General features: G+C 43.8%; 1 protein-coding gene across 3 annotated transcripts in view; it reads right to left on the reverse strand.

Moving 5' to 3' along the window:
- LOC142560656 (KICSTOR complex protein SZT2-like) overlaps positions 1 to 22,637 on the reverse strand; it is a 276,101-nt gene that overhangs the window by 130,433 nt on the left and 123,031 nt on the right. For all 3 annotated transcript variants that reach the window (XM_075672892.1, XM_075672893.1, XM_075672891.1), the window contains exons 27-33: positions 20,214 to 20,513; positions 18,296 to 18,473; positions 16,094 to 16,232; positions 7,035 to 7,337; positions 5,625 to 5,829; positions 1,512 to 1,593; positions 610 to 831 (exon numbers count right to left, since the gene is read on the reverse strand). In XM_075672892.1, coding sequence (XP_075529007.1) covers positions 610 to 831; positions 1,512 to 1,593; positions 5,625 to 5,829; positions 7,035 to 7,337; positions 16,094 to 16,232; positions 18,296 to 18,473; positions 20,214 to 20,513 — 1,429 coding nt within the window. The remainder of the gene's footprint in view (positions 1 to 609; positions 832 to 1,511; positions 1,594 to 5,624; positions 5,830 to 7,034; positions 7,338 to 16,093; positions 16,233 to 18,295; positions 18,474 to 20,213; positions 20,514 to 22,637) is intronic.

Raw genomic sequence — 22,637 nt, forward strand, 5'->3', positions numbered from 1 at the left:
TAGAATAATTTGCTGGAATAAAATATAGTGAGAAATACTGTACACCTTTTTACAAAAGGATTTTGGGTTTAAAGGGTTAAGATCCTATCCAAAAGTGTTCTTAGAATATCATTTGTACATGTAGGGTGGCAAATGCAAACTAAAAAAAGAAATGTGTCTTTTTGGAACACAGTGCCACCAAACATCATCACTCCAGAGGTGCTTGTAACCATCTGAGGGTTCCAACAACAACAAAATTTTTGCACTGCCACCTCTTAGCTTCCATCAGAACTGATTTCTCGCTTTGTCCCGCAATGGCTACAAACACGGTGGCATAGGTACTATTCACACTTCATCTTGTTTACTGCCGTGTGCTCATGCCCGCACTTGTGCAGTTCAGATTTGGTATTGCCATGTGCTGTTTCAGGTTATGGGCATCCAGTAACCGACTTCCATCTCGTTCCTAATCATTCAGTGTTACCCCAAGATGCTTGCTCGCATGATTCTAAGGCATGCATACGACATGCTGTTTAAGGTGAAGATAAAAAAGTGATAATAAAGAAAAGAAAAGAGGTCAATGCACATTTATCTTCCACAAGCACAATGCGACAACCCTGTAACACCACTGACCTGCAGAAACTTGCCAAAACTCTGCTCAGGCCCAAAGACGAATTGCAGTGGCACCTTTTGCACTTGGCACCCGGGGGCGCCGGTAGTGGCGTGCAAACGTGTGGTGGTGCGTGCCTCCGCAGTGCTGCGAACGTGATCTGCAACCATGTGCAACGCCTCTGCTGTCAGCGGGAAGCTGTTGAGGGCAGCCGAGGCCATCTCGTCCTTCAACATCCACTTCAGCTGCGCAATGAAGTGATGGCGACGGCAAGTATAAGCAACAGCCAGTACAACCTCCTTAGACCTTAATTTCTTGCTTAGATGCCTACTGTTAGGTGCCAGAAGCAGCACCTTCACATATGTCGACAAAGTAAACACTTCCCCATGTTTGGCATGGTAAATACCGCCTTTTTTTGTTGGTATAAAAACGGAGATGAAGATGCTACACAGCATGCCGAGTTGCCATGTTGACTGTGCATCCTGGTTTTCTTGCTATTTCATTGTACTTTAAACACATGTCATGCTTAGTTTTTGTTGTCTGTGACGACGCTGCGATCTGTGCTGTCAAATTGGTGTCAATCTTGTTTAAAGGTGGTGGCTAGAATTTGACTGAACCACTTTCATACAGTTCTGCGTGCATTTAGCACCATATGTGAGTAGGATATGCTACGTAATCCCTGCATTGTGAATTTTGAGAAGGACTGAATGAATGTACAATGTAATGTACAAGGGGTCTCAGGAACGAGACGTTTCTAGCAGAGGAATCTTCACATCTGAGCCAGTGTTGGTAATAGATGATGTAAAGTCAAGCATGATGAGAAGAGGTGTGGTTTCTTGCACGTCGCACAGCATAATCGGCATTTTGCCCAACCATCATTTTTGTCAAAATGACACCTTAAAGCTCAGTGCCAACAGTGGCTCACCTTTTCAATGCACCTGCTGATGACTTCGTTTTGGAATTCAGGCAAGTGGTGAAGTGGGTCCCTCGGAAGCTCCAGCTGATAGCTGAAGAACAATAGCAGTGTGTATTCTGTAGTCAATGTTTGCCATCTTTTCATTCACCATTAAAGTGCATTTGACTGCATACTTTAATGGTTTTAACAGATAGCAAAGGTAAGATAGCAGGGCTCTGGCCTTTTCTGGTTCAAGTACAGAAGTAAGTTTGGCATTTCTTATGGCAACCCAATCACAAAAGTTCACTGATGATTACGATACTCTCTAATGTGAAATTTGAGCGCAGCTCTATACGTGCTCTCATTTCGCGATGTATTGGCTGGCACAGACAATCCGTCATGTGCAGCACGTTGTAAATGGAGTGAAGAGTGGTGTGATTGCCTTGCTAATCTGGAGATCACAAGTGACAGCGCATCACCGCAGATAGACCTTCCAGATGACACGTACTACTCTGGCGCCATCTTGTAGCCATCGTCGCTATAGAGACTGCGTCTTGCACGGCACTACGCTTTCCTTCTCATGCTTTCACCATATCCTCCTCCTCCGCTTTCCTCTTCACACTATTTTCACTACTGCCGTCTTTCATCTGCCGCTGCACTCTGCGTTCGCACTTTCATTCGTCGCTGTGCTGATTTGCTCGGTTACACCGATGTCGATGCTCGCCGCAGGAATGCCCAAGTAAGAGTTGCATTCTAAAAACTTGTTTCTGAGTCGGTTTATCGAACCCTTATGCACATGGCTCAATTTAGGACAAACCCAAAGGGACTTTGAAATTATTCAAGCTAAGGCTAAAAGAAGCACAACAAATCCAGAATAAATTCATCTACCAAGACTGCTTAGTTGACCAGACGGTTCAGCCTAGGAGAACTTGCCTAAAGGGGGGGACATCGGCCTTGGAAACAAAAAGATTATAAAAAACGTATTTTTCATTTCTGCTATTTCTTTATCTGCATATCATGGTGCAGCCCTGCTGGTGAAAAACTAGCTCGAAACAACACGTCGTTGAGGAAAGAAACACTGTACTTATACTTCAAGGCTCTCAGTTGTGTTCTTGAAACTTCCGAAAATGACCGATTTTGTGCCATTTACCAGTCCAAAACCCCTTATCAGAGCCAGGTCGTCTTGGTGTCATTTAAAGGAGCATAAAGCTTGCTTTCCTGTCAAAAATGATCCTTCAATGCTGCTTCAAAAGAAAGCTACCCGGTTTTGTAGCTTCAAATGTATATTGCGCTCATTAGTGTTGTTTCTTTGTACACTTTTCTTTAAAAAAAAAATTTGCAAGTCACAAATTTGCGAGTGGCAATCTCTCTGCTACACATTCAATTCTACAGACTTTTTCTTTTTTTTTTCTAAATGCTAGACTAAAGTCTTGGATTGCAGAGCCACTGTAATATATAGCCTTTCAGGAAATGCCAACATTTTGAAATTTTGTAGAAATCACCAACAAAAATCCACACCTGCGATGTTGCGACTGTAGAATTTCATAACTTCATCTAAACTATAGATACAAACATTAAAAATTTAACAGTTTTCATTAAAACACGTTAAAGACAAAGACAAAAAGACACATATGACAGGATGGGTGCTGAACTTCCAACTGGCATTTATTTCAAACAATGATCTCGCCAGTTGGAAGCTCAGAGCCCGTCCTGCCGTATGTGTGCTTTTTTGTTTTTGTATAGTGCTTTTTTATGAAAAATGTGAAGATGAATCAACACGCCCAAACCAAGGTATTGCTAAAAATTTTAAATACCAAGTTGCACTCTTTGCACATTCAGAAACGCACCTGCTTAATTTCAACTCTCTTGCTGCAGTACATTTATTGCAACTCCCCTCCCAAATATATCATTCAATTTTTTTTCTTCAACTTTTCGTGGGCTTGGCTTTAAAAATAGCTAACTGCATATTTGTAATCGATCCCAGACATATCGAGTGCGAAGGGGATCGCAAGATAGTTCGATATATAGATAATTTTAAATATAATATATGCCTATCTGAAGCTTATCTGAGAGCTATGCACATCTCGCACAGTTTCCCAAGACCATGAAAAGCAGGAACTTACCATTGAAAGGTATCTGTATAGCGCAACAAAGCAAAGACACATGAAGAAACGAAGACGAAGACAAGCGCTAACTATCAACAACGAAAACCAATCTCCTTCTCCAAGGCCATGTTGAATGCTAATCCTAAAAGCCTGCACAGCCCGGACACGAGATCGTGGTGCACAGCACACGTGTCGTAGTGATTTTGCATGCTTTAATTCAAGATAAGGCAGAAATGGACGCACCACAGAAGCAAACTAGCCTGTATGACTATGCGTCGTGTTGCCATCAGTGCACCAGTATTGCGTATTGCATGTGTGAACGTGCCCAGTCCCATGTCCGTTATAATATGCCATTTAAGTGGCCAATTGTCATACGCGAGCAACGAGCATGGCAGATGTCAGGTTTTGGAACCAACTTCCTGTTAGAACCAGTAATCCTCACTTGTCGAACCCCCGAAAAAAGTCCACATGTGTCTTCTTGAGAGCTACTTAGTGCTCCAATGCATCGCAGCTGTTACATTCCTTCGTTATTGGCCCTTTCCCTTCGGCCCCTGTGTTAGTGACTGCCTACACTACACACACACACTGTTAGTTTCGAAAGTATGGCTTTCAGCTTGCAGAACATCCCATTCCTATCCCACTCACGTGTAACGATGCGAGCATGAATGAAGCAAGTTCAATGAAGACCCGCAAATTATACGACAATGAGTCTTGTGTTCCACTGCCGCATTAGAGCGGGGGGGGGGGGGGGATGTGTGTGTGTGTGTGATCCTTCCACAGAGTCTGGGATGTGGTGTGCGGTGGTTTTGTTAAATTCAAACTGCAATGTAAAGATTCGTCCAAGTGGAGGTTAGGGTTGCATTCCTTTTGGCAGCTCACAGAATCCTAAAACATCGTTTATGGAAAGCCTTCACCTACGAGAAGACAAACCTGGCAGAGCAGCATCTCCAGTTTGGCTTACCATACCCAGAGCCATTCAAAACTAAAGATTAGATGTCATCCCCGCTTTCTTGTGAAATATATATAGGACCAGGTGGCCTCTTGCGTTCTTGAAGCAGAGTGGCGATCTGATCTTGCCAATAACAAACGACCATAGTTTGCGCAAGCCATCCATATGCACAACGAGCAAAACTGGGAGCACCCTGCTCATTTTTCCTCAAAGGCATGTATTGCCCACCGGATTCAATCTCTTGCTTAATAGCATCTGCCAAAACAGTGCCATTTAGAATTTGTCGGTATAAAATATTTTTTACAATGCGAGAAGCAATCGTGCCTCCGTTAGGAGCAACGCACTTGCAGGGATGTTGCACAGCTCAGCATTCAATATATCAAATGTGGGAGTGAACGGGAGTTCGATGTATGCGTAATGCATAGCTATACTATTGCACGGGATTTTCAAGGGGACTTCCCACCTGTTCCACACAGATGACTATTCGATATATCCGAGTTCGATATGTCCAGGATCAACACTGTCCATGAATTCCTACGACATGTGCTGCATTTGCATACAGATATCCATGCATGCAAGCATAAATGCCAGTGAGAATGTGCAGTGCATGCCATTCTTCGCATTAAAAGTGAGGAAGATGCTATACATTACATTTACACAAGTTATATACATACAAGAAAATCAAGTTTAAAGCACACAGTGAGAAAGCACGGCCATACATAAATTCTGTCTAGTAATGCGGCTTCATGGAAAAGCACCCTAGATTGATGTGCACAGAGCAGTGCAAAGAGCAATCCCATTTCTTTTATGTACCTAACATTTCCCCACGTGGCACATAACACAAGAAGCTGCCAGAAGTAGGTAGCTGCCCCATAGCTTCCAGTGTACATTACATGCACCATCTGCCAAATATTATCGCTTATCAATCCCTCCAATCATGTTACCAAACTTTTATAAGAGCCATAGCTTGCCAAATTGCAAAAGTAACAAGTAGCACTCGCACAACTGTACGTGTTATCTGGCACAATGGGCATGCACGAAAAACCGAGCACAAGCCACACCACCAAGAGCCTGGATTCTGAAGCTTACCCAATGGAGGCGACGCTCTCAGCATCCTCATCTTGGCGCTGTCGTTCTGAATCAAACATGATGGACGATGATGACAGGCGTGCATCACCAGGTGACAGCTTCTCAACGTCCAGAGGCAATGTCAGGCAGAGGAAATCCAGTCGGATTTTGATGCTTTCGAGGTCCACCTCGGGCTGGGACTCATCAAGACAGCTGATGACTTCCCCTGGACATAGAAGAGTGAGAGAAGACATCAACCTCAAGTTCCGATCCCAAATCATAGTCCCTTAGGCGGCATTCACACTGGCAACTGCCAGAGGTTGCACGTCCGACTGCGACTGGCAACCAAAAAGAGTTACTCACAGCCACTGACGTTCACACCAGCGATCACAATCTGCTTGTCGCCACACTGAAATTTCTCACAGTTTGTACTGTTCCTGTCCACTTGCACTGCCATCACTATACCCCCATCACTACATTGGGCCAAAGCAATCACTTGCAATTGTCAGTTTGTAACCAACTTGGTCAGGAACCTCTCAGTCACTGTTGTGGATACTGCCTTAGAAACAATAATTCATATCCAATAAGAAAAAGAAAGCACCATTTTTGTATGAATACTGAATAAATAAAACCTTCATTTGAAAAATGGATGCAATTGTGGCTTAAGGGAAAGAGCATCAGGCCATCACACTGGGAGCTGGCTTTGAAGGCTGGTACATTGAAATACCTGAACAGGCTTAATTTACACCAAGAAACTCATATACGTAGACATCAGCACTGAACCGTAGACTTTCATGTTAAATTACAATTGAAAATATGTGGTACCAAGGTGTATATAATTTCCATAAAGCGATGCTTCATTTCCCGCAGGAATGATGTGAAATACAGGCACTGGCGGCCTAGAGCACAATGTGATTACAGGCGTGTAAATTTCCTCTTCAGTGACAAAATCATCGGCTGCCAAACATTGTAAACCTACTGCTAAAACATTTTATTATACTTCCTGAAATAAATTTATCACTACACGTGTCCTAGAGTGTAAAGCATTGCATAGTTGCAGGGATGCAAAATGCTCGGCCATGAATGCTGTTAGTCTGCTTGTACAATAAATGGTTGCTTCTGACGGCAGCTTCGTCACACCATTATGAGATCGCTATGAGGCAACACTAGTCCTTGTCTAAAGATGTCACTGTATTTTAATAACTCTCTTCAGTGATTCCTCTGATGCATTCCTTAAGGACACCTTCTCATTTTAAGCACTCTGGAAGCTGAAAATACTTGATCACAAAACCACAGCTCAGCAATCACTGGAGAGTGAAATCAAAACCAAAACTACAGTAGTGTAAGGGAGGTGCTGCCCTCTGCTCAACAGAGTCGAGGAACAGGTTGAAGACTCTCTTGTGAACTTAGGGAGCAAGATTTGGCACTCACCAAGGCAGGTCGGCAGTGAGGTCAGCGAACACGACCCACAGCCCGATTTGGTTGTCACCAAGCATGTCAGGTGGGCGAACAGGGGTGGAACTATGGGCTCTGCCTCTCGAATGGTTTCCATCACTTCCTCCTCATCTTCTTCATCCTCATCACAAGAATCATTCTCGCCTGGCGAAGGGGGTGATCGTGCCGACCCGGCGCAGGACTCGATGCTCGTGACCTCAGTTGCAGCAGCGTTCCCCATCTTGGAATGTGCTGCAGCTGCTCCCTTCTCATCGCATGATTGGCCAGTGTCGGGGGCAGCTGCAGTAATAAGCCATCCCCACAGGTTATGTTCTGCTCAGAAGGAAGGAGGCCCACTGTCATCACCCTCATCAACAGTTGTGTTATGACGCTCGGTGGAAACTGTAGACACTACTAGTGAGGCACACAATATATGGTCAGTACCAAGAAGCACGCACCCTGATGTGCTCAGGGGGCATAGCTAGGCCAGTTTCACTGTACCAGTTCCACGACCTCTGTGTGGCGCTTGCGCATTGTGAGTATGCATGCTCTAATGCTTCATGCACAAGAAGTGATCAGTGTGTGTGCGATACCTTCTTCAGGAGTACAGCTGCACCTGAAAGCTGGAGTGTGCATGTCCTAGGTGCTCCTTGCACTAAATGCTCTGGGGCAGTATTCTCACTCAATAACTTTAATAAGATTTCACATGTGTAGCACTGGATGCTGTCAACAGCATTCCTGATTGCACTAAGCTTGCTGTCTTAGCACAGTTCCAGGAAAGCTGTCGCCCATAAACATCAATGCATCCACTTGTTCGTCCCACAAAATATCATGAAAGTGATTATATCCTAAAAAAAAATGCAGCAGCAATTTAGCAGCAAATGTGAGAGAAATGCATTAGTGTTACAACGTCCCTCTTTGAGGTTCTGGATCCATGATTTAAGCTGCGTTCACCGCATCGTGAAGTGTTGTTCAAGAGCTCACTTGACACATGCCCTGCCTCTTCGAGGAGTGAAGTGCAAATGACGGTGGCACAGAACAGACCACTGTCAGTTACACTGAATATATATTAAATCAACTTTCGCTTTAATAAACGCCATTCCTCGAAAAGCTCCTATTCATAAAACGTGACCGAATCTTTTGCGACTCCCCTCATTCTAAATTGTAAGCCCACGGGACACTAATATGGTACAAGGCAGGATACATATATATACATACACATACACACCTACATGCTCTTCTAAGCTCTCCCATCCTGTTTCTACCTCTACAATGTGACCAACTTCCCACACTTCTCACACACACACTTTTTTCCGCTGACACTCCTAATGGTAACACATTTAAAGTAGACAGCTGAAACTAAGACAGCCCTTGGTCATGTAAAAGAGCACGATGCTAGGATTGATAAACAGCAAACAAGCAGCGCTCAGTGGGTTTCTTGTCAAGCCGTTCTGGGCTCGCAGACTCTTTACAAGTGAAGACTCGATCCCTTTGACAGGAGCGGCTGACATCAAAGTTTGGTTGTTCTGCACGGTCTCAGTGTCTTTAACGGCCATGGCTGAATCAGGGAGCACATTCCCATGTTTCCACGAGCCGCACGTGAAATTTCACAGCCAAAGATCTCGTGTATGTCATAAGAAGCAGACTTAAAAAGCAAGGCGCAAATTCACAAAGCAATGCCAGCCTCAAGAGGGAGAGAGAGCTTGCCAAGATGATAGCAGACGACAACTCAGTGCTTGTGCTGTGTCGCACGGCTTTTTTCACCCTTGTATTTGCCGTGTTGCTAGTGCTACCAAGAATGCTATCCACCCTTGTTCAATTGTTTCTCTCCAACCTCAGCTTGTGTAGCAGTCCTTGCATGAGCAGCCATCATAGCTGTGTCAACACTGATGAACTAAAAAAAATACCTGCCTAAGATATTCCTGTGAAATGTCAGCTCCAAGCAAAACATTCTTAATTTCTGTCTGCTCTATATGCTTTTCTCACCAGCCTCGCTATTTCTCACCAGCCTCGTGACTGTTTGCATGTGATCAAGTTATTGCTACTAACATCCGGAGACATAGAGCTAAATCCTGGTCCTACTTCAGATTCGGAGTCTGAGACACAGTTAAACGACCAATTACTTAAGAAAATTTTGAAAGAGCAAACAAAGACTAATAAGACTCTGGCTTCGCTGACTAACAATCTGAAACAGGTAGAATCGACAGTCGAGAATATTCAAACCAGGATTACCAAAATTGAGAAAGAACTGTGCCGAATTGAGAAATGTGAGCGAAGGTTGGAGAAAATGGACGAAGCTTGCAATAACACGAACAAACTAGTTCTTGAGTTAACCAAAAAGGTAGATGATCTCGAAAACAGAAGTCGTCGCAACAATATCGTAATATATGGAGTAAAGGAAGATCCAGAGGAGGACTCAGAAGAACTAGAGCGGAAAGTTAACGAAGAAATTTTTAAAAAGATTCTAGGTGTTGAAGTAAACTCAATAGAGCGTATTCAGCGAATTGGCCTAAAACATGCACAGCGACATCATCCGATCATTTTGAGATTTTTTAACTACGTAGACAAAACTAAGGTTATGTCATCCTGCTTCAAATTAAAGGACACGAAAATAGCTATATCGGACGATTTTTCAAAAAACATTCGGGATATTCGTGCAAAATTATGGCGTTCAGCGGCTGAAGAAAAGAGCAATGGTTCTAAGGTTTCCCTTCATTTCGATAAGCTCAAAGTTGATGACAGGCCGTACGTATGGGACGCAACTCACAATCGCAGAATAGAGTTGACCAAATCATTTGTGCCTGCCCAACCCGAAACGTCCTCTCATCGACCCACACGTGCGAACACGCGTAAGCTAGATAACAAATGACGGGAATCCGTCAAGACGCTACGGCTTGTCTCGTTGAACGCACGCAGTGTACTGAATAAGATCCAGAGCCTTGAAGATATAATTCTGACCTATCAACCACACGTCCTAGTGGTAACTGAAACCTGGCTGCATTCCGATGTGCAAAATTCAGAAATAATGCCTCCTTCGTACACACTTATCCGTAAGGACAGAGGATCAAGGGGTGGCGGAGTTGCAATTGCAATAAAGAATAACATTAAATTCACACGCTTAAACGGCATCAATGATCATGAAAGCATATGGTGCAAAATAAAGTTTTTTGGAAAAACTATATTACTAGGAGGGGTCTATCGGCCTCCGAATGCTCCTCAGGAATACTTAGATTCCTTATATGATTATTTGCTGCAAAATACAAATTCGCGTTCCAACATCCTTATAACAGGAGATTTTAACCTTCCAGAAATTAACTGGTGCAGCCTTTCTCATGACGGCAAAGATTCCAAAAATGCTGAATCATTACTACTAACTGCATTTACGTTTTCGCTAACCCAGTTGGTTTTGGATGCTACAAGAATTTCCAGCTCTGCTGTACTTGACCTTGCGTTTGCAAGTAGCACGCTTCCAGACTGCTCAGTCAGTGTCAACGACGGTATATCTGATCATCAGTTACTTGTTGTTGAGTGTCCTATTTCGGGCTTGCGATCGTATGTTAAACCTTCTGACACATTTGTAAGAGACTATACGCATGCTGATGATGACGGAATTATTAGTTGTATGGAATCTTTATTCCCTTCCTTTAATGAGACAAATGACGTTAATGTGCTGTGGTCAAAGTTTAAAGACATAGTCATGCACTGTGAAAGCACCTACGTGCCTTTAAAGAAAAAGCGCATCAACAGGGAGTAGCCGTGGATGGATCGTAATCTGATACATCTGAAACGCAAAATAAGACGCTCTCGAAAACGTGGTGACAGGAAACAACTTGCAAGTCTAGTACGCACTTTTAAAGATAAAGTGCACGCTGCAAGAGATCAGTTCTCTTCTTCCACTTTAACTTCTTTCTTGTCGGAGCAACCAAGGAAATTCTGGCAATATTTATCTAAAGATAAAAGCGGCATCACAGAGATCAGAACATCTGGCACAAGCACTGACGATCCTTTGACCATTGCTAATGAATTTAACGCCTTTTTTCAATCAGTGTTTACCATAAACGCATCGCACGCGCACTTGCAACCTTACACGCTTCGTAATCCGATGCCTGAAGCAGATTTAAGCAAAAACGGCATCCTTAGTCTTTTGCGTAATCTAGACATAAAAAAGTCATCAGGTCCTGACAAAATATCTAATGTTTTCCTCAACAGATACGCAATCTGGGTAGCAGAGTACTTATATGTAATATATAAAACATCGTTAGAATCCTGTGTGATACCAGATGACTGGCGCCTTGCAAGGATAGTTCCGATTCACAAATCTCGATCCCCTTTAGAACTAAATAATTACAGACCAGTTTCCTTAACATCCACAACTTGTAAACTGCTAGAACACATTTTATTTAAAGCAATTATAACACATTTAGAGAATATTCATTTACTTCATGCAAATCAACATGGATTTAGGGCTGGTTTATCCACAATAACACAGTTAGTTGAGATAACGGATGATTTTATGAATGCGCTGAATATGAGGGGTCAAATCGATGCAGTGTTTTCGGACTTTTCCAAAGCGTTCGATGTAGTTCCGCATGCCGATTTAGTAACTAAACTGCTCTCAATGGGCATTGAATGCAATATCATCCGTTGGATAGAATCTTATTTGTCCTCAAGAAAACAATATGTTGCTGTTAAAGACTGCATTTCTGGTACACTGGAAGTGCACTCAGGGGTGCCACAGGGGTCAGTTCTCGGTCCCTTGTTGTTCTTAGTTTATATCAATGACATCTATTTATCTGTTCAATCGCCTGTGAAGATCCGCTTGTTTGCGGACGATTGTGTTATTTATACTAGTGTAAATCATCACTCTGACCAAGTAAGACTTAATGACGCGTTGCACTCAATTAGCGTATGGTGTGAAACATGGGGACTGAAGCTAAACACTTTGAAGACGGCAGCTATTACATTTACCAACAAGAAAGAACCCTTCGATTTTGCTTATATTATTAATAATTCTTATATACATAAAACCCAGCGAGTGAAGTATTTAGGTGTTACACTCACAAGCAATTTAAGTTGGGAACCCCACATAGAAAACGTTTGCAGCAACGCGCTAAAAAAGCTGGCATTTTTGAAACGGAAATTGCGCCGTACTTCATCGACCGTTAAGTTAACAGCATACAAAGCTCTTGTCAGACCAAAATTAGAATATGCGGATTTGATCTGGAGCCCTCATCAAAAATATTTAATAAAGAAAATAGAAAGAGTGCAAAATTTAGCTTTGCGGTTTATATACTCCACATACTCGCATTTTTCTAGCGTGTCCGTTCTTCGCGACAGGGCGAAATTGAAAAAACTAGCTCATCGCAGAATTGTATCTCGCATCAAATTTTTATATCAGCTGTACCATGGTCACTACAAAATAGTGCGTGAATGTTATTTACCTGAGCCCCCCATGCGCTCTGCTCATACAAACCACAACAAAACAATTAAGCAACCATTTAGTAACCTTAACGTCCATCAATACTCTCTTTTTCCCCATGCAATTTCACTACGGCATAAATTACCCGAAGAAGTACTTAATGCTAATACAACAGAATCGTTCGTTAAGCTTTCAAATAACCTTTTCTTTGACCTCTAAATTGCCGCAATGAAAGCAGTTTCTTTTGCGTTACGCTTTTTCATTGTTATTTTGTTTACGTATTGCACTGTTGTATGTTCACGTTTATTTCTATTACGTATAGTGTTACAATGATGTATGTACATGTTTTGTTGTGTTCTTAATTGCTAATTGGCAGTTGTAATTTACGTTGTTGTATGTACCCACTCCTGCTTGGGCCCGAATAGGGCCTGCAGTATATTTGTAAATAAAATAAATAAAATGGCTGCTCTGAGGCTTTGGTCACCGCATTAATAGAGCCATATATAGAGAAATCTGTGGGTAATCACCTGATTGCATCATGCAGAAATGTTTCACACTGACAAAATAACACACAATACATCTGCATGAAGATATGAATACAATCAACAGTAGCAATAAAGTTGAGTGATAATTGTCTCTGGTTCTTAGAGTTTTCTAGATTAATGCTAATTTTTCTCTCTTGCACTGTGGTGGCTTCAGCAGTATATGATGTCTACACATCCCTAGACCCTTTTGCACTGCCTTTTGTCTTGCTAAGGTGCCTTTTACTAGTAAGTGTGCATTATTTATGCCATGGTGTAAATAAAGTTCCTGCTTTTTATTTTTATTAATTTTTTAAGTGCCAGAAAGGGTGCCCACGACAATGCCACTGCCTTTTGCTTATGTTTGTGTTTTAATTATATTCTGCATAACCTACGATGCATGTGTCTGGAAAGGTGATTGAAGGTGTAGATGATTTGGCCAGCATAGCTGGTTTAAAGCAACAGAATAAACAAGCAATAAGTCCTGTTTTGTGCAAATGTGCACAATACTTGATTATATTCGGTTTATTGAGGTGACATTCCATGTTTCCATGAACTACTAACAAGTGGAACTCGATGCCGTCCCCAATTATACTTACTACTGATTGGCATATGTTACTTTCTTCTATTGTGTCTATTCAAATGCCTTTGTACACACCTCGCTTGGACCTGTGCAAGGTCCGCAGTACTGTATAAATAAAAAATAAAAATCAACACCGGGTTTATGGGTATGCTGTTGTAGAGAGCTGTGGTTTAATTTTGACTACTTGTTTTTTGTTTTTAATAAAGCTCCTAAATCTAAGTAGACACAAGTGTTCTTACATTCCGCCACAGCTGGAAAGCGGAGGCAGCGACTGAGAATCGAACCCACAACCTTGTACTCAGAGGCAGAATGCCATAGCCTTCAAACTACCACCACGGATCATGCAAAACAGGCAGTGGCAGAAGTGTATAAGTCACAGTAGGGCCACGATGCTGACCTGTGCAGCCACACACAAAGCTAAATGCCTGTCATGCTATCTGCTCCCCCTTGTGATTTGGTGCAGCCTGCCACTGTGTGTGTAATTCAATCTCTTCCATAGAAAAAAATTTGGAGAATGCTTAAACTTCGCCTTTAAGAGCAGAATGCGATAGCATTCAAAGATCCCTGACTGCTTCTCACACTTCCCGGCAACTGCAGCATATGTAACCGTAATGTTTACCGAAAAACGCTCGCGGCAAACTCTACGCATGAAGGCAGGCTTTGTGGTAGAAACACGGCCCCTTGCACGGGACGCGATGCAGTGGAGGCAAGTGTCATCTGGAAGTGTTTCAACAAAATGGGCCCGCCGCTCCGTGGACTCAGGTGTTTACGCGCCGGCATGCCCAAATGGCGCAGGCTGTCTATGGTCCATGCATTGTAGAAATGCTGGAAAAAGGGTTTGTTTGAGTTTTCGCCTAACGGAATTGTATTTTTTCGTATATTCAAATTACAATCTGAGAGCTATCATGTCTGTAAGTTACATATAAGTCGTAGTTTACGATTTTTCCAAGTCTTTTAGCTTGAGAAATTCAATTAGTTCAGTCAATTCCTTGCGTCACATGGAAAGCCTGGGTATGCGTGGTTTGAAAATCCTTTTGCCGAAACGATGTCCACCGCCGGACGCCAACACCATATTTTCTGCGACACGGGCTCCTTAACGCTGTCGTGTTAGAATCTTGAGATGGGGTGTCATGTGACTCTGAATAAAGTACAGAGAGCAAATGGGTTGCACATGACGTGACCACCTTCAGCCGGAACAGGGAGCAGAGGAGTATGGAGACCCCTATCCCCCGTTGTTATGCGTGTGTATCAGAAAAGAGCTGGGGGAAGGTAGCTCTGTGCTTAAGGAGAGAGGGTTATGCACTAGAGAAGAGAGACAAGGCGTTAACTGCTAAGCGAGGCGTTACCTGCTAAGTGTAAAAGTGTCACTACACTAGCAGCAAAAGCGCACATTTAACGCAGCAGTCTGAATGCTACACATGGCAGAAACACGTATCTGCTGCAAGGATAGGTTCAAGACCCCCCTTTTTTTTCAGCAGCTGAAAGACGGAAAACAAATCAGAAGTGACGAAAGTGATACCGCAGTATGGCAATGGCTTTGCACAAAGCACTGGGGCAAAAGAAGGCCTGCAGTATCGGCAATGCCCACGCGGGATAAGAGGGCGCAACAATGAGCTGCTGCCACGACTACCCTGCTGAGAAAAGGCTCACCAGTGTAGCCTCCGCAGCATGGCTCTGACACGCTTCAGGCCAAGCACATTTTTTTTCATAAACTACCGTCACAGTAAAGCAGCGAGTAAAACAAAGAAGCAGCAGGCAACAAAATATAAACAGCACAAATTACTTGTTAATGAACAATTCAGTCATGAGCACTACACCGGCATACTGCTGCCCACCAGCAAGACTGTGTGCACTTTAACAATGATACACTGTCGTAATAAAAGCCCCGGAAACCATACATATTAAATGACATAGAAATTTCCAGGAGAAAGCAGTCAACAATTGTTTCTAGAAACAGCACAGCATGAGTCGGAGAGTAAAACATTGCAAACAAAAAGGCGTCTGTGTGGCCAAGAAGGGCTATGACTCCAATTCTTTCATGTGGAAAGCCTTGGGCTTGTATGTAGATGACACTGCGTTACACAGCAACGCCTCATATGGGGCACTGTCTCCTGCATGTGATAGCCAGAGGATGCAGATAAAAATATGCCCAAGGATATTTATTTTTATGTGCTGGGTGAAAATGAGGCTGAAGAGGACAACAGTGAAGAAGGAGGGAGAACGTGTTACCTTCTGTTCTGCAGTACATCAACTCTTATTATGCTATTGTTGCTTATAAACTGCAAAAAAAAGGGGGGAGGTATGGCGACCAAAGAGCCTGTTATCCCAATGACATTGTATTTCTGCTGCTTATTCTTATACTGATGTGTATTCTTTCGAGGCAGAAAGATTAGTTGCTTCACGTCAGTTTAGCAAACTGCCAGCAACACACCTTCAGAAAACTCTTCCTTCCTTGTGCGCCCCAAGTACACTTGTGCATCAGTTCAAATAGGCATAGGCACAGCATGCATGCTTATAGACATGCAGCACTTACGCTCAGCGTCCATGGAGAACTCGACGTTGTGAGACCGGTCCGTGTCAGTGTCATCCCAGTCACACAGTGCACCCTCTTCCTCAGCGTTCACGTCGGCATTGTGGGGAACACCACTGCCAGCCCCTTCGGTCAGCCCCCACTAGGTGGCGGGCAAGATGGTGGGAAAATGCTGCAATTACTTGCAAGACCGGCACCGAAGCACTAGACACATATGCAAGCACACAAAAAAAGACACGGGGTAACACGAATGTAAACAGAGCTTGGCAAATCAGTTTTGCAGAAGCTCGCACAGCGGAGGAAGTTTCATGAAAGGGGAAAGTTGCTGCCCACCTGAGACTATGATAAATCTACAAAGGTACAGCTATAAGAGTTTCTATGACAGCTCCGCAATTACAATTTTTTTTTTATTACCATATCTTCCTTAACAAGTTACCACTACTTTTCCATATCAGGTATGTCTGTTTCTAGCATGTTTTGTGGGCCAATCCTGGAGATAGTGCAGTGTAGAAATGTGGACCGATCCAGAAGATAGTGCACTAAAAAATTTGAACAGTCCAACGCTCCTGCTACTCTCCTCTAGTGGGGGGGTGACACAATAGAGTGCCTTGTGCAGTGACTTTGCCCCATTCTCACCCCCAACTCACTCAAGAAGATACATGTAACAAGTGCACATCAAAACAACACACAGAAAAACAAATTGCATTTCTTTTCATCTGCATCTTTACATTCACTTGCTACACGTGTCGGCGTCCTTCAGTGCTGTAAGCAGCATGCTTTGCCATATAGTATAGTCAAACCTTGCGATAATGAAAGGCCTAGACGATAAAATGCTCGCCACAAGAAATGTTTTCAGGTCTCTGGTGAATGCCCATAGGACTCAATGCATTTCATATCTCTTGACAGCGAAATGACACTAAGCTGGAATACCACGTTAATGAAATTTGCTGACTTGTTAGCTCCTTTTTTATCTATCCATGTAACGCTAACAGAGTCCAAAAAGTGCTCAAATACATTTTCTGCCTACTTGAATTGCGTAAAATACTGCCACAGCATGCTTACGTGGCCACCGCCTTTCTTTTTGTTTATTGAAATGGCAAGGCAAAGGAAACGGCTGGAGTGACAAAAATATGTCAGGGCCACCATCTCGTTTGTTAACTGCCCGTTTCAAATGGTAGAGCTGCATTACCAACGAGTGGTATTGACATGCGACAAAAATTTGCATACCATGCATAGTGCGTGCACACACTCCACCTCTCAGTGTGCGTTGTTGACCTCTAGTGTGCAGAAAAAAACAAAGTGCTGCAAAGACAAAGAAGTTGACAAGGGCACACCCACGGACTTTTTCACTGCACTTGAGATGGTGGCCACTGCATGGGTCGCCACATCTCTCGTCGTGATTGAGTATTGGGGCTGTGTTGAGTCAACGAAAGTTATTGTTTGAGGATACGGCCCCTGATTCAATCATGCTGGTTTCGGTGACACACAGCAGGCATTGATTGAGGATTTGGCGTCGCCAGGCACAGGTTTGCCGCAAGGAGCCTGTATTCTTGGTGCATCACTTTCATGAAATTGTGCATGACTTGGCACCAGATGCTGCAGCATCTACAAGTAACAGCTCTCCAAGCTCACGGGCAACAGTGTTTCCGGTGCCATAACGACTTCCTTATCACTGCAGGAATGCTGCTGCTCATAGGTCCGTTTGGTGCTGAGTCAAGTGAAATCTCACAAAGTGATTGCACTCCACGAAACGATCAAGAATACGCCTCCGTGCCAGTGTCGCCATCACTGACTGACCGGTGCATGAGGAGCCCTTAGCGCTGTCGGCAATGCAGTTCTGAGTAGTCTCAAGCAAGGCTCACCAAGGTAGGCTAATGGAACTTTGACAGTGAACTCATTTTTCAGTGCATTATCTGTCTGTCCTGTCTCATTTCACAATGACATTTTTATGAAAGCAAATTTTTTTGCTTTACTTTCCAATTTTGTTATTGCGGGGTTCAACTGTATTACTAACTAGCCCCATTTTTTTTTTAACCTAACTTGTTCAACTACAAGTGCTTTCATGTAATGAATGCAAATGTCCTTGCACAATAGCAAACAAGTGACATTGAATGTCAATGCCATTCGATGAAAATACCAACAGATCTTCCAGTGTGACTACAAGTTCCTTCTACTTACCAACATGCCCTTCCAGGAAAAACTCACCATGGTTCGTGCATGGCATGGCGGGCAGAAGTAATAGTAGTCTGGGTGCGAAGGAATGCGCTGAAACACCTCCTCAAGCAGCTCATGGAAGCGCTGCTTAATGCTCAGGTGGAGCTGCTGCACTACATCGCACGGGTGGTGGCGTTTGAGCAGGTTCACTGGGAAGAGGCTGCTCACTCTGCCATTGGCAAAGAAGCAAAGAAAAAAGAAAAAAAAAAGTCGAAACATCTTCAAGTCATCCACTTATGTAGAAGTCTGGGAAACATTTGAAAAAGTTGGACATTAATTTATTCTCTGTGCTGTAGATCACTGGAAGGGCAATGGCATTAACAACTCCAGGCTTGGAGCTCAAAAGTACACCAGTCCTGGTGATGCCATTGTGTCAGTAGATCTCGTGGGTTTTTCACTGTACTCAAGCTAAAGTTGACTTTCAGTTGAACAATCAGGCCAGCTGCATTGTTGTTCTTACAGCAGATTAGTACTTTCTTTTCTCAATATTCTGCCCTTTCAGGAGGGGCAAGGCGAAGTTATACATAGTGTATTGGTGCAGGCAAACCTTTTCAATTCCATCCAAACAGTACCTCTCCTAATTTCCTCATCTTCACCTCTGTGCCCCTTCATTATAAAGGCTATTCCATGTTATCATAATAAGGAAACATTAAATAAATAACAAATATGAAACTATGTGTTTCCCATGATAGATGTCATTTAGTCTGCTAAGCACAGTCCCTGGCATACCTTGATGTGGAAGCAGTGTGGTGAAGCTCCTATGAAATCGGTCAGTTGGCAGCAATCATAGCCTTCACATATTAATAAACTCAACAGCACCACATTTCAGAAATGAAATCACGCCACCATTAATGAACCAGCCACATCAAACTTAGCAGAAACTGCCTTTTGCCAGCCCAACTTTAAACAAGGACCACAGATAAGGAGGAACATGAACACACTTTTCTACCACACCCGTCCAAAATTATGCCAGTGAGAATAATTAATATGCACCGACTCTGATTTGAGCCATGCAAAAGGGCGGTGTTGCCAAGCAGGACATGACACCGGAGAAGCGACATGCTTGGCCTAGTTGAGTATGCAGGGGCTCACGAGGCAACAAAGAGTAAAAGAAGGACGAAGTGCAGAGCAACACTCACAAAACTTCACTTTTTGCTCTGCTTTGTGAAGAGAAGCTTAACTCTCTCACATCCCATGACACTTGTCTTCTGTGCATGACTCTCGCATCTCCCGACATTCGGCTTCCCCGCAAAACACAAACACGATTGGGAGAGTCGGTGCATAGTTATGCAGCTATGACAAGAGATGGTACGAGTGTTCAGATAGTGGCTCCATTTGAGGGTGTGAATAACTCGGGTCGTGAAAGGTGCTTGCTTCCGGTTCTTCAGTTGTGGACAGCAATGCACCGACTGCACATTTGCTGGTGCGCTTTGCAGAACTACCATGTAAAAGGTTACGATTCGGCTGGAGTGTGATGCTGCCTTCGGAAAACACCATCACTCAGAAGCGATTTAATTCGCAGAACAGCAGCACCCATGAATGAAATCAAGCATTGGCAAACACTCACTCAATAACCTTGCGTGGTGAATTTAATTTCCTTGATTTCTCAGCATGTCTCCATTGAGGAACTATTCCTTGTATGCATTTCAGCCTGCTGTCATTCTTGCATAGGCAGTTAGAAGAAGCAATAAATGACCTTTTTGTATCTTCACACTACTGTGTGCTTTGTCTCTTGCTACCAAGAATATCTGAAATAACACAGCTTAAGCATCACACCGAGGTGCATATAATACACATGACATAGACACAAGATGCGAGGAAGCAGGTGTAAGCAGCCTGCTTAGCGCCACTCACCCAAGGAGGCATGCACATTACCACACAATGACCAATGAAGCAGTGCAACACTTACGCATCACTCGTAGGGTGACAATTTTCATCTGCACTGGCGGAGGCATCTGCTTCTTCAGCAGGCAGACCCAGAGCACCTTCACAACTGGCCTCATTGCTGCTAGTGCCATCCGGCCGAAGAGCTCCAGTGCTCGTGCGGTGGGAGTGCTCCACAGTGGACTTGATGCGGAAGTCACGAGTGTGGCCACAGATTGCTTGGATGAATTCCGTGATGTCGAGAGTGAGCGCCGTTTCCTCACAGGCATCCTCCACAACGGTCGAGACATCTTGCATGTCCACGGGGAGTCCCTCGCAAAGGGCTCTGAGAAGTGAGAACAATTAAGAGCTGAGAGAGAAATGCTGTGTATACAAGGCATTCCAGCAGAGACTCGCAGACTAATGTTTCTTAAAGGCGAACTGCAACAAAATTTCCATTTGGCTAAATTTGTTATAAATGAGTAGTACATACCACTTAACCAATCTTGGTAATTTTAGTTTTTGCTGTTAGCAGCCTTTAAACAGCACCAAAGCAGACGATGTGTGCACCTGGTGGTATCACTATTATGTACCACATGTACTCACATAATGAATGCAGTCGTTAATGAACGCAGCCTCCACTTTTCCAATCAAACAGTGTGTTTTTCCTTCTTCTTGCATAATGATTGCAACCTGAATGTGCTGCCGTGAAGTAGGAAATACACGGTACGATTTGGCGTCTGATATAGCCTTCGGCTAGTGCGATTGTGTCCAACAGCATGTCGGATGCCAAATCACACCGTGTATCCTACTTTTATTACGACACCAATTATATGGACACCCCAGGTGCAGTTTTGCCTCCGCCGTCGTTGCTGCACATCGCATGATGTAGGTGTGAGTGAAAGCGTGCGAGGGAAGCCGACGATCGCGACTCAATGTCCCGCAAGAGGCCTCTGGGCGAGGGGGGGGGGAGCAGGGGATGGCAGCATTGTACTCTGGCAGCAACTGGATATTGCAAAACCGCGCCTGAGGGGCGCCGATGATCACGACTGAATCTCCCGTGAACAAGGGACGAAAGCAGGAAAGAAACATGCCGCCAGGGGGGGGGGGGGGGGGCGGAGAGGGTGCCGTTTTACTCTGGCAGCAACTGTGCTATGCGCAGCTGTGGCGCACCCTATCTTTATTATTTTATTTTTGTTTTTACATCATTCATCATTAGTACAGGAGGAGGTCCCGGAGATAAAAATAAAAAGTGATCTGGGTCGAGGGCCGAGTCGATGGTGGCTCATACTTTTGTGCGCGCTGCATTCTCGCCCCTCAGATTTCGTTGAAGCGAATGTTTGCAAGCTTATACAGCCGATAAAACTATTATCCTTACTTCGTGTAGCTGTCTACACATTTGCTATCGCAATCGATGGTTCGCATTTTGGGCGAAACGGTCTTTTTTAAAGGTGGCCGCGGAAGAAAAAAATCGCTCAGAATTTTACCCCACATAACAAACTTTGCACAAATTTTTGGGCAGGAAAGTCCGTTCATTATGCAAGTAAATACGGTAAATCCCAGCAAGTGTGCTGTGGGTGTCAGGCACTCAGGCTGCTGGGCGTCAGCACACCTGGAGAACCACAGAGACCAATCGGAGCATGCTTTTCTCCCAATGTCTAGATGGTGAGACAGCTCGTCACGGCACCATGTGGCAACCATGGTATCTACGCTACGCAACAGTGTGGCCTCAGAGATCGCATGGGTGCGTGGTAGCAATCTGGAAAGTCCTGCTAAAGAGTTGTAATGCATGACCTCCGACGAGCACTGATGGCGATATTTCTTTTTCAGTTTCACTATCAAAAATTGCTATTTTTGCTAGATTTTCGTGACATTTCTACTCATATTTCAAACATTAAAGGTTGTTCAGACGCTCCTCTATATCTACATTAGAGAGTTTTAGAATAGGGGCCCCAATATTTTGGGGCCCCAAAGAGCTTTGCGGGCGTTAACGTTGGGGCACGCAGGAGTGAAGAGTTTTAGAATAGGGTTTTACGTTTGCGGAGAGCGTCTTGCGCTGACAGCGCCACTACGGCGTCAAAGAAAAGCTATTAGAAATAATTAAATAAAATTTACCATTTTATGATATGAATAGTAAATTTTACTTGCGTGCATTCGCGTTTAATTACAATTTAGAGGTTATTCTTCAAGCAGCAAACAATTAGTTGTGCTTAGTTTTGAGCAACAAAACCAACTTTACGTGCCTTCACCAGCCAAGCTTAGCCGTGTTAGGCCTACGAGCCATAAAATCCACACTCGAATTCGGAATCAGCGGCGTCTAATGAATCAGTCTTCATAACGCACGTTAGTTGAGAGAAAGCGATAACTGCAGTCACTTCTCCTAGCTTGCGAACTTCACGCGTTACCGCGAATCGAACCCGGTTTGGTGCTAGGTTAGAGCCGTCGCTTCGATGGGTGCCGCCATGTTTGT

The sequence above is a fragment of the Dermacentor variabilis genome, chromosome 10 (genome assembly GCF_050947875.1).
Source record: "Dermacentor variabilis isolate Ectoservices chromosome 10, ASM5094787v1, whole genome shotgun sequence".
In the NCBI taxonomy this organism is placed as follows: domain Eukaryota; kingdom Metazoa; phylum Arthropoda; class Arachnida; order Ixodida; family Ixodidae; genus Dermacentor; species Dermacentor variabilis.